Source organism: Spea bombifrons, chromosome 13, assembly GCF_027358695.1.
Source record: "Spea bombifrons isolate aSpeBom1 chromosome 13, aSpeBom1.2.pri, whole genome shotgun sequence".
NCBI lineage: Eukaryota > Metazoa > Chordata > Amphibia > Anura > Pelobatidae > Spea > Spea bombifrons.
In genome coordinates this window covers 7,995,016-8,008,556 of record NC_071099.1, presented here as the reverse complement: position 1 = coordinate 8,008,556, position 13,541 = coordinate 7,995,016, and the positions used below count along the sequence as shown (strand labels likewise).

The 13,541-nt window shown below is 40.8% G+C and overlaps 1 protein-coding gene across 1 annotated transcript in view; it reads left to right on the top strand.

The window, feature by feature from the left end:
- Nucleotides 1-4,337: 4,337 nt before the first annotated feature.
- Nucleotides 4,338-13,541, top strand: part of WNK4 (WNK lysine deficient protein kinase 4) — a 166,401-nt gene continuing 157,197 nt past the window's right edge. Inside the window, exon 1 of the mRNA XM_053454206.1 lies at nt 4,338-5,538. Within this exon, the coding sequence (XP_053310181.1) occupies nt 4,885-5,538 (654 nt within the window). The 5' untranslated portion in view covers nt 4,338-4,884. The remainder of the gene's footprint in view (nt 5,539-13,541) is intronic.

Genomic DNA, 13,541 nt, shown 5'->3' with positions numbered 1-13,541 from the left:
CAGAATCAGATGCATCTACCTCGAGTACGTATGGTCGTTGTGGTACCGGAAGAATCAATATGGGTGCCGAGGTGAATCTCTCTTTCAGGAACTCAAATGCTCTTTGTGCAGATTCAGTCCAGACGAACTTCTTTTTGATGGACGTGAGTGATGTGATAGGTTGAATGACTTTAGAGAAGTTCATGATGAACTTTCTGTAGAAATTGGCAAAACCCACAAATCTTTGAACTCCTGTCCTGTCTGTAGGAGGGGGCCATTGAAGGAGCGCGGTTATTTTTTGTGGATCCATCTCGACCCTAGTAGGGGACAAAATAAAACCTAAAAATTCCACTGATTGAGTCTCGAAAATGCATTTCTCAGGTTAGGCGTATAATCGGTGCTCTCTGAGACGCATCAACACCTTAGACACATGTTCTCGATGGGCTGGTAAGGATTCCGAGTAAATTAAAATATCGTCCAGGTAAATAACGACAAATTGATCCAACATGTCTCTGAATACATCGTTCATAAAATGTTGGAAGGTAGCTGGAGCATTACATAAGCCAAAAGGCATCACCAAATACTCAACGTGACCATATCGTGATCTAAACGCAGTCTTCCACTCGTGTCCCTCTTTAATCCTGACCAGGTTGTAAGCTCCTCTTAAATCGATTTTGGTAAAAACAGAGGCAGAGCGAACGCGTTCCATAAGTTCCGATACTAGAGGTAAAGGGTAACGGTTCTTGATGGTTATATAGTTGATCTCTCGATAGTCCACACAGGGACGAAGACCACCATCTTTTTTAGCAACAAAGAAAATACCAGCTCCGGCAGGTGATGTAGATGGTCTTATAAATCCCTTGGCCAGATTCTCGTCAATGTAGTTCTTGAGTGTAACTAGTTCTGGTTCAGACATCGGATAAATCGGACCAAAAGGAATAGGAGCACCGGAGAACAATTCTATCGGACAATCATACTCCCTATGGGGAGGTAGTTCATTAGCTCCTTTTTTCTCAAATACATCGGAAAATCTCGAGTAGTGAGGTGGTATCTTCGGTATAGGAAGAAAACTAAAGTCATGAGCCACATTAAGAGACAGAGAGGGTTGACTGTGTTGTGAGCATTTATTAGAGGTAAACCGTACAACACCTATCTCCCAGTTAATAACAGGATTGAGTCCTCAACCAGGGTAGACCCAATATGACTGGAAAGACAGGAGAAGGCACCACATCGAATACAATCTCCTCCATATGATTAGGATTAATATGCATACATAGAGGTACAGTCTCTTTAGTAATAGGACCAGTCTTTAAAGGGCTTCCGTCTACCAGATGTAGAGAAATAGGTGATGTCTTTTCCCTGGTGGTCATTCCCAGGCGTTGTATGAGGTCTGCATCCAAGACATTGCTACTGGCACCGGAATCAATCATGGCTGAAAGGTTGATGGGATCGTCCTTCCACTGTAAGGATATTGAAAGGGATAAATGATTGGAGAAGTGTAAGGATGCTCTTTTGTTAGCTTGAATAAACCGAGGGTTCTGCTTACCCTTAGGGGAACGCGCCTTGGTTCTGCATTCATTGGGGTAGTGACCTTTACCTCCACAGTACAGGCATAAATCAAGGCCTCTGCGACGCTCCTTCTCAGCCATTGACAGAGGTCCCCTGATGAGACCCAATTGCATTGGTTCTTCCCCAGTGTCTTTAGGGGTTACCTTGACTGTCAGTCATATGGACGACCAATTGGACAACGAGGTGGTTTGTCTTTCGGCCTTTCTCTTACGTAGTCTACGATCAATTTGAATGGATAAGTTAGCAAACTCATCCAGAGAATTGGGTATGTTGGTGCGTGCCAGTTCATCCCTAATGTTCTCTGCCAATCCTAACTGAAATTGGTCATGCAGTGCAGGTTCGTTCCAAGATGTCTCCATAGAGATACGACGGAATTCAGCAATATACTCCTCCACCGGTCTTTTACCTTGTTTCAGTGCTCGTAGGGTGCTGGTAGCAGAAGTAGATCTGAAAGGATCCTCGTAGAGTGCGTCCATAGCTTGGCGGAAGGAGCCCCATGACTCCAAAATAGAGCTATTGCTACGAAGCAGGTGGTGAGCCCAGAGTTGAGGTTCTTCAGACAATAGTGCTATAACAGTATGAATCTTGATATAGTCCGATGAGTAAGTACGTGGTCTTAGATTAAACATAATTTGGCAAGACTTCATGAAAGTAGTGTATTTCTTACGGTCACCGGAGAAACGTTCAGGCATAGGAATTTGAGGTTCATTGTGATTGCTCCTTGCAGAGCCATAGATTCAGGTGCCATAGAAGAAGCCGAAAAAGGATCGCCTAGAACGTTATAGCTGCCTTGCCTCTGGTGCATTTCCTGGCGTATCTGAATCTGTCCTGCTTGAACATCTTGCAATGACTGATTAAACACTGCCATTTGTTGGGTAAGCGCGGCCACAGCCTCCTGCGGATTCCATATTGGCTCAGTTGTTATGTAACGTTTCTGAAGAGGTATACAGGTAAGGAATCCAGTATGCAGGAAAGGTAGTAGCAGGAACGGTTTGGACAGAATCCAAAGAATAGTCAAACAAGCGGGGTTCAACATAGTCAGGAGCAAGCAACAGTTCAGCAACAAGAGGGTACTCTTGTTGACCCGACAAGCCGGGTCAGGAGTGGAGAAAACAGAATAAACAGGAACAAGCCGAGTCAGCAACGAGGAGGTAATCAGACAAGCCGGGTCAGGAGTGGAGATATCAGGATACCAGGAACAAACCGAATCAGCAACGAGAATAATGCAGTACGGGTAACAGCTCAGCCGGGAACAACAACCGAGCACTGACTTTGTTGTCAGTGCTCAGGTTTTAAACTTGCCGCTTCTCCAAGCCCCGCCCCCAGCCGATGACGTGGAGCCGCGCGTGTAGCGTGGTCTCCACTGAGGCATAGAGAAAAGGAGGGGGCGTGGCGTGCGCGTCCTCCATACTCCGGAGAGGAAGCATGGGGAGCAGCAGACCAGGGGTGCCCGCCGGGGAAGCTAGGTGACGAGTACCCGCTATCCGCGGGTACTCGGGTGAATGGCTGCGATGCAGTTCGGGACGTGAACATCCTGGATCGTGACAGATACACTGTACCACCCTCAGTTTCTATATAATGATAGGACTTGGGGTTGTGGGCTGGAGGTTGTGGTATACCACTGTCAGGCTCAGTATATATATATATATATATATATATATATTGATGGGAGTTATACTGTACTACCATCAGGCTCAGTAAATATTAACAGGAGTTATGCTGTACCACCCTCAGTGTCAAAATGTGAATAAATCACTGTTTTGGGGGAAATTTGTTTTACTATTATTTTTTTTAACTCTGCAGTTCTAAAATCATGAATTTCCTTGTTATTTATTTATGTTCCTCAAAATAATCTCTGTATAGATATAGTGAGGAGAACAATTTTCTGTTCTTGCTTCGGGCGCAAAAAGAGCTACAGTTGTGCCCCTCTTGCTCAGCTACTACTTTAAAGTCAGATGGACGGATGTCACTGACACATTTAGTGTAATGCTTTTTAAGGGCAAAGATATCACTGATGACCTGTTTGGGCCCAAAATGGCACTGAAAAGCTGTTTAGTGAAACTATAATGTACAATTGGTAATAAAAAAATATACATCTAATAAATACGACGAGCTTTGTTGGCTTCTGTATTTTCCATAGTTGTGGTTCATTTACATGATACAAAAATTATGACACACCGATGAGAGTTTCATATTGCCTGTCTGAAATTTCTACTTCACTTTAGTATCATATTTTCCACTTTAATATCAGTGTGTTTTATTATTGTAAACTGCCTTTACTGAAATAGAATATATCTACATTGTAACTACACTAACATGATTTCAATTTGATTAGCCTTGCTCTCTATTTGAATGTCCAGGGGTCTTATTTATTGTATGGCTAGTCTTTGAGCATGTTGCAGCCAGCTCTGCATAATCTCTAGGCAGGATCAGAGAGGCACTCAGAGGGTCAGCCAGCCCAGCCATAAATTGTACAAGAGAGCAAGGCACCATTAAGAGACTTGAAAGATCACATTAACCATTTCGCACCAGCTTGGTTGTCTAAACAAGCTGAGCACCAGGTGATTATCCGTCTTTCTAGCAAAGGAACAGAGTGATCCTTTTCCAAGGAGTAAATTGTGGGAGGAACACTTCAGTCATAGCAAGACAAGGTGTAACTGTTATAGAATAGAACAAGAGGGTGGAGAATGTAGGGGGAGGGGTTATTCTACGTAAGCCACTGGCTGCAGTTCGAAGAGACTGACTTTATCTATACTGTGTATACATAAACTTTGCAGTCACATGAATCCACGATCATATTCTGACCGGCTGGAGCTGTCAGTGAATTTTCGAAACGGGAGAGACGGAAACATCTTGGTTCTGATTCCTTGAGACCTCTCATACTTAGTTTAGCAACTTGTAGCTGGCTGTTGCTGTTGCTTCTGGAAAGTAAGAAATGCATATGTTTTTCTAAAGACAACCGCAGCTTTCTTGTAAGTCCTGCTTTGGTATTTCGAATTGTATATTTTTAACTGACTAAAAAAGTGACTTTGAATGATTTAGATTTTTTTTATCTTTAGTCATTTTGAAGGAAGTATTGGAGAAATAGCTGTCTAGTTTCTGGCTGCAGGTGACGTTCCGCAGGACTAAACAAGAAAATACCTTAATATTGGATTACACCATATGTGAATGTTCAATTTGTCAACATTAGCTGAGTGCCTGTGCCATAATTTGGTGATCTTCTGGTGACTTGACAAGTGTCTTACTAGGGATGGAAGGTCAAGTTCTTACAAATCAGTGGCACTGTTAAGATCGTCTACAAAAGCAACATATATCTGTAGGTTAAAAAAGTGGGCAATGTTTTCTTTTGGAGTACCCACTTCACAGAACATGTCTCAAACAGAAGTGGATTTGGCAAGCTGTGACTTCTCCTTCGCCTCTGTTTTACCAGAAGACCCCGCGGAGCTGTCAACTTTAGCTGCTTTAAGAAGGCGCAGGCTATCGGGAAAGGAACCCCGGAGGAACTCTTATCAATTTAACAGGAGAAGTTCAGCTCAACTTGAATTATTAGGTTACGACCCTCCTGGGACCTCCTTCTCATCTTGGTGTCCTGAGGAGACATCAGCGTTGGAAGAAACAGTTAATACTGTTCCTAAGATATCTCCTAATGCTATCAGCTGCCTGTCATCCAATATCCAAGCAGAGCTATTTCCCTTAGTAAATGCCCCTGGAGCTCCTGGGGCCTTGACCAGCATTGCAGACATCAGCTCAGAGTCTGAAGATGAAGCAAGCAGCCCAAAGGTGCCCATAATTCCAATCCCCAAACCTATTGTTTTGGAGAACAAGAAAGAACAAGAGGAGAATGAAGAAAATGAAACTAAGGCTGTGGCCACATCACCAGATGGACGATACCTGAAATTTAACATTGAGATTGGAAGGGGGTCGTTTAAAACAGTTTACAAGGGGCTAGACACAGAAACAACCGTGGAAGTGGCATGGTGCGAACTTCAGGTAAGCTCACCAAGTACAAACTGGTGTTATTTCATCTGACCTTCATAAGCAGATAGGCATTTTGCATACTGTTGCAATGTCCGATGAACCATTTTATTACCGACCAACATGATACCCATGCTGCCTTTAAATCCCTGGTATTGCTATGCTATTATTTATGTATTTATTTAGTTAGAATAAATAATTTATATACCGTATATATGCTGGCAGCATAGGTGGCACTAACATCTTGACCAATATGCCATTCTTTGGGTTTCTCCCTTTAGTTGCCCTTACTGTTTTGTAGTCTGTAAGTTTATTTCAGTAGCTTCAATGTTATTCCATTATTCAGAAAAAATCCTAATGTAAACGTGGCATTCCTTATCCCTCTAAGTTTTGTTATTTAATGTTCTAACACAATTGTTTGTGCATATATGAATTTTGCCATAGGTGTCCTGCAGCGTATATAGTTTTTGCCCCTGCAACTGAGAACTCTACTATACAGAAAGAACTTGGCCAGTTGACCACTTTCAGTATTAAAGCAGTCCAATAGGTTTGATCTGTCTTATCCATTTCTGTTCAAACTTGTCAGATTTCAGATAGAACACCAAAAGAGCTTCAAACAATGCCCCAAAATGTTCAAATCAGAGCAGAGTAGGGGGCAATTGCCCCCAGCCAGCCCTCCTTTGACCACCTTGAATCCTAGTACCGGTACTTTGAGTTGTCTGCACAAATACTAGTTTGGCTATTGAAACAAAAGAAAGAAAAGAGTTAAACAGAATTAAGCAGAAAACCAAACTGGGAGAAGTGTTAGTACAAGATGTTATGCTGCCAGTACACAAGATGTACATTATTGTTGAAAATTATGGGGTTGGCTCTAAAAAAAAAAAAAAACACACGATAGCAGCACTGCTTGGGTTAATTATGACACACTAAGAGTCAGCTTAAAATGTTGAGCTTTTCACTTTTACTCTGCATATGATCTACAAGGTGTACCTATATATATATATATATATATATATATATATATATATATATATATATATATATATATTACAGCTTCATTTTTAACATCTTGTTTATTGATAAGGAAGGTGATATTGTAGATATAATATACATACACCAATATGAGTTTGCATATAGCATGAAGTGTGACATACATTGTAAGAGAAAGATATATATATATATATATATATATATGACAAGGGTAAGAGAGAAGAGAGATCTTACTATAATTGCTATATGATAATCTGTTGTGTTTAATAGTTATCATGGTCCTTAACAGTTAATGGTTTATATGCACTGTTTGGGGGTTCTTTTATCTGTGTAGTTTAAGTGCATTGAGAATGTACATTTGTATAGATCAGCATAGATCTTCAAGAGAACTGATTTTTATTTTATTTTCTAGACTGCACAGCCTTTTCACAGTTACTCACATATTATAATTTTCCATATGTCCATATGGATAGTTTGTGATTTTAGTTACGTTGCTCTGTACTGGGGCAATTTTATTTGGCTTTGTGCAAAACCTTTGAGGTAATAATAGTGACTGCTGCCAGGAACCATTCCCAGTTGCCAGCAGGATATAAATAATTCAGTTCAGGGACTTCTATATCACTGCACATTCTGTCTTTGTCATTATGTAAAACTTTAAGCAGATCTATTTTTATACAATACATTGTTGGAAGTTATTGTAAGCATAAAGACTAATATATATTAATGCCACATGATATGTGGATGGTGGGCATTATAGTCATTTTTTTAGAAAGTTTGGGAGCTTATATACCAACTTCTTAGAATGACCATGTTATTAGACTATAATATATTAGAAAATCCTACTGGCCATGTGCTTGCCAAGTATTATCTTATACCTTATGTCTGTTCCTTGTAAATCGTCACATCCAATTACTCGCTGTGTGTAACTGCTCCAATTCTAGGCCCTGTACCTATTTTCTTAAACTATAGCTACTTAAGTAACTTACCAATGTTCTCACATGTTTGCCCTAACTCCTTAACTTCTTGTAATGCCCACTGTTGCTGCTCTTGTACTCACTCCCTCAAAATGACTTCTTTAACTCTTCCTATGAAAGTATCTACAAAATAGTCATTAATATCCTAGCAGATTATTGCCAAGTCTCTCTAGCCATTCTACTTTGATGAACATGGTTTCATCAGATCCACAGACTTGAGAAAAACTTGTTAATTTGGAACGGTGTTTTCAGAATTTTCTCATTGACTACCTTGAAACATTTTTTATTGCTTCTCATACCTTCCCAGAACTACTTACAAAACAACATGATTTACTTATCAATACATCAGTATATCAATACTCTCTATATATAACCTCTCCTTTGTAATTTTAAGTTATAGCTAATAACTTCTCACCTGACACAACCCCCTAACATCTTCAATAATTTATTTAAAACATTTAATCTAACCATCGAACTACCGTTTCCATCTCTGCTAGAAGAGCAGCTATCCTATAACTTTTAACCACGACATCTTAACAACACCTTTAAAATCATTCTCTAACTATAAATATAGCATCCTATTAATAATCGTATAATAGCAAATAATACCCCATTCTCAAGCTACGTCTACAATCCTTAACTTGGTTTCTGCTGTAAAATCTCAATATATTACAAGGGTATGTACTGTGAAGTAATTCTGCAGACAGACCTACTCATTCATCCAGCTGTTTTTCTTAATTATCTGTACTATAGTGTACTGTTAGAGCTAAGTGCAATACTCAAGCTTTTGGTCCATATAATGTTTTTGTATTAACTACAAATTCCTAAACTAGAATGATATTATTGTTTCCAACTTTAGCTCTTTTTGCCTGGTTTGTCTAAGCAATTTAGCGAGTTAGAATAATATTATATTGCCACTTAAGAGATGAAACAAGCTTTGAGAAAACCGTGTAGGAGAGGATCTCAAACATTAAATATACATAGTTGTTTCAGTCATAACTTGCACCAAATATAAGTTGCTTTTGTTACCATAATAGTGATTGTGTAAAACGTATTTGTGCTTGTTCCTTAGCTAATTTTCCTGTAATATATTTGTTTGGGGCAGCATCCTTAAAATATTATCTATAACATATTATAGAGAACTGATAGACTAAGACATTAGCTGCAAGATCAGTTTCAAAGGGCGCTTAATGTTCTGGCGAGGGAGTGTGGGAATAGACAAGCTTAAAAACAAAGATAACAAGCTTCCTGATGAGACAAGTGTCATGTGGATGAGCCCAAAGAAAGAGACCTGCCACTCCAAGGGCTGCAGGAAGGTTTAAACAGGCAATTAGATCAGTGGAAATGCAGCCAGCATACAAAGTCAAATAAGCCAGGGCTAAAACAACAACTATTATTATTTGTTTTATATAGCGCCATCATATTCTGTAGTGCTGTACAATGGGTAGACAGGACATAACAAGTAGTATATTACAAACCAATTTGACTTACAGAAATAGGTGAGAAAGGCCCTGCTCAAACGAGCTTACAAAATGTTTACATGAGCAAACACAGCCATTGTATTCAATAACTCTTTTATCAATAGAATGTCAAAGCACTATTAAAATAGAGAGTGAAAATTAGTAATAAACAATGGCTATAATATTCACATATGATAAGACGCACCTGCACAGGAGGAGAACAGGTCTCTGCTTTGGTAAATGTTCAAAATATACATAGTGAGGGACTGCTTTGGAAAAGGAGAATTTGACTGTAGTAGAGAATTCAGTAAAATGGTGTTGAGAACTGATTATTTTTTCCTTCACAATCTCAAGTGGTTTATATTAAAAAGATAGTTTGCAGTTAGTTGCAATTGGTGTTTAATTCTAGAAAAAGTACAGGAGAGTGTGACAAATAGGGACCCCATGTTGTACGTAGTAGCTTGTCATACAAAATGTAGGTCTACAAAATATTACAAAATTATTATAAAAATGTATTGTTAATGTTGGATGTAACAATATAGGATTTTTTTTTTATTTTCTAGATGTTAAATTGCACCTTCGAAACAGAAGTTTAATGTGCCGCCAGTCACGTCTTTAATGATTAAGCCTCTCATGTGTAGAGAAATAAACAATGGCTTTATGAGTTCTGCCTTACAACAAGGCACAGATTGCCAACATTGCAGTAGAGGTATTTAATATACCTATACAATTCCCACATCTCCTTAATTATTAAGCTGTGTTGTGGAGACCCTCCTCATGCATGTATCATGTTTTGTAGCTGTGTACCTGTGTCTTGGTAAATTCTGGTGAAAGCATTCAATTAGTGCTTACTTAAGTACACCTTATGCAGCAAATATATGCACAAAAAGGGATCCAATGTTAACAAACATTATGTATGCTGAGTAAGAAAAATATTACAGATGTTATCATCAGATTAGGTCCAGTTTCAAAGAGCCCTCTTCATCAGGAAACTGCAGGTGCAATATCACACTCTTGTAGAACAAATGAACATTCCCCCAAAGTCAGTACTGCCGTTTATGAATCGGGATCGTTGTAGGGTATGGCTTATGCCAGTGATGTAACTACAGCACTCCCATGAGTACATTTTTTATAGACCTCCTTAGAGGTATGTGTGATCTATATCTGTCCTCTCTGTTTGTCCCAGTCAAGGCTAATGCTTTTCAGAAGCTGTGTATGCAATATCCGTGAAGCTGGAATACTTGTATATGCTAGTACATGGACAAAGTATACTACAAAGTTGAGTCACTTTAGCATATTGAGTGCAATGACATGCTCTTGTACTACATCACCTCCTTATGTAACACAATGTTAGCTTGGAATCACATTTGCTCAATTGCAAAAAGTTACGACAAAAAAATGGTAATTCCTTGGCTTGTAGATGTAGTATAAAGCCCCTCAAAATACCGTATTTGCTCAATCATAAGACGACCCCCCAAAATGTGAATATTAATTTAGGAAAAAAAGAAAAAGCCTGACTATAAGACTACCCTATAGGAAAAAAGTTTTACTAGTAACTATTAATTCACATGTAAACTTTTTCATATTTCCTTTTATTTGCCAACCTGCCCTAAGTTATGCACATCTGCCGCCCAGATATGCCTTAAATGCCACTCTGCCCCCCCAAATGCCTTATACCCCCTATATGCCACTCTGCTTCCCTAATAAGCCACTCTGCCCCCAGATATGCCTTTTAACTCCCTATTTGCTACTCTGTCTCCCAGATATGCCTTATACACCCATATATGCCACGCTGCCTCCCTGACATGCATTTTAACCCCCTATTTGCCAATCCCCCAGGTATGCCTTATACCCCCTATATGCCACTCTGCCTCTTCCATCAAAAAACCATTGAACCCCACCCCAATGCCACTCTTAACCCCCCATGCCACGCTTAACCCCCCCGACTTACCAGTGCATGCTTTTACTTGTGACCTGTGCTTCAGACTCCCTGGTGTCTAGTGGGGCAGCCGGTGGAGGCCTGTGTAATGTAGACCTCCGCTGCTGGTGGACAGTACTTCCGCGCACAGACAACCTCCGCTGCCGCCGGAGCTTCTATGGTTGAGCACCGGAAGGTCATGTGATGCTGGGGCTCTGTCATAGAGGCCCCCAGAGGAAGTGTGGGCAGCAGCAGAGGCTGCCAGAGAGGAGGATCTATTTGAGGTCTGATTAGAAGATGACCTTGAATATAAGATGAGGGATATTTGTCAGAGCATTTGCTCTGAAAAAACCTTGTCTTACAATCAAGCAAATACGGTATATGGATTTTCTGCATGTGTCAGTGGTGTTAGAGAGGAAAGACTGATTCACTCAATGGCAAGGTGCAGGAGTATGGAGAAGTGAGACCACATACACCATCAGTGAGGAAGACTGGATGTTTGGCTTTGTTATCATCATGCTACCGACCAGCGTTTGTCAATTTATTAAAATACAGCTTGTACTTCATTTTCTAGTTTGTATTCTTGTTTTGAAGAATGTACTATTTACCTGAAGGTAAATGATCTATATTGAAAATCAGGTTTACCCTCTCTCCACATTATAATGCCTAATAACCAGGGACCATCACACCGTCTGTCTCTGCTTAAATTTGTTATTGTCTGCATAATTCATTGTGTGGAATCTGTTGGTGATAAAATAAATTACAAAACAAATGTCACACTTCAGGCAGTGAGGAGGTGAAATTCAGAGCGGATCTCAAAATACGTCCGGACTGTTCCCCCCCCCCCATGGATTGCCTTCATGTGACACTACAAATATCTGCATGGCAAGAATCTCAAACTGTCCACATAACTACACAAATGCAGATATAAATAGACTTTCTTTATATACTAGCACTGTGAGTGAACTTCAAGCATGATCTGATTAAGCTTAAAATCCGAACTGTCAATGCTGAAGAGTCTGCATATAATAGAAATAACTGCTCAGTTCATAGTACGGTTAAAGACATTCCACCATAAGAGATGGTAACAATTAAAATACAAATTAAAAGCATTAATCTGTTTTAAATTATCAGGAAACTAAATTGGTGTTAAGTTTAAAGGGAGGGCAATGTCAAAAGAAAATTGTGACATGGCCCTTTATGGTCCATTAGAGGCACTCGGACCATCATGTGCACTTTTTATTCATATGATCATCCCATTGCAACTGCATCCCCATGCCAAACACATCTCTACGCACATCAGAGGTGGGGCAGGGGGGAATTACCTCCTTTAGACCGCCCTAAACATATCTGTGAATGAGTGAATGGATGTTTGTGAATGAGTAACTGAATGAATATGTGTGTGTGATAGCATGAATGTGTAAGCGGGGGGAAAGCATGACACGGAGAGGCTGTGGATGCAATCAGGATGCCAGGGCTGACATGATACTAAAGGGCATTCAGTCACAAGGGGGTGCTGGCTGGGGGCGATACACAAGGGGGCAAAAAGCAGTGTGGAAATCCTTTTTTTTTTATTGTTGTAGCTTAGCCCATCCAGATGTGGTTGTCAGTCTGGCAGAGCCTGCCCTGGTGTGTGTGTTTGGGTGTCGGTGTGACAAAGGCTGTCCTGGTGTTTGGGTATCGGTGTGGCAGAGCCTGTCCCGATGTGTGTGTTTGGGCATCAGTGTGGCAGAGCCTGTCCTGGTGTGTGTATGTGTTTGGGCGTCGGTGTGGCAGACCCTGTCCTGGTGTGTGTGCTTGGGTGTCAATGTGGCAGATCCTGTCCTGGTGTGGGTGTTTGGGTGTCGATGTGGCAGACCCTGTCCTGGTGTGTGTGCTTGGGTGTCAATATGGCAGATCCTGTCCTGGTTTGGGTGTTTGGGTGTTGATGTGACAGAGCCTGTCCTGGTGTGTGCTTGGGTGTCGGTGTGGCAGAGCCTGTGCTGGTGTGTGTGCTTGGGTGTCGGTGTGGCAGAGCCTGTATTGGTGTGTATTTGGCTGTTGGTGTGGCAGAGCCTGTCTTGGTGTGTGTGTGGGCATCGTTGTGGCAGAGCCTGTGCTGGTGTGTGTGTGTTTGGGCGTCGGTGTGGCAGAGCCGGTCCTGGTGTTTGTGTTTGGGCTTCAGTGTGGCAGAGCCTGTCCTGGTGTGTGTGTTTGGTCATCTGTTTTCTGGCACTTGACTTACTGTAGGAATAAATTGAACTATTTCATTTTTACTTATCCAGAGATAAAACACCCTCCTGAAGTTGTAGTCACTTCAGAGGACAAAACCTTCTAGGCTCAGAAATCAGTGAGAGGAAAAGTAAAGGTAATTGTGTTATTTACTCTATTTCAATCTGCACATTTTATTAAAAAGGATAAGTGACACTAAATTGAGGCTTCAGTGTACTGATGTACTCCCAATCACATTACATCGATATGCGTTATAAAATCAGGAAAAGATGGGCATGGATGGTGGGCTGATTTGTGGTGCAATGGGCCGCTTGACTAGACTTGACCCCCAGGCCTTAGGCTGCCAGCACTCCCCTGATGCACATGATATACTTACCTTCAGCCAGCTCTGCAAATGCAGGTGGGATCTGTTTTATTGGAGCTTTAATATGCAAAATGCTTCAAACCACATTTAAGCCCCCACAT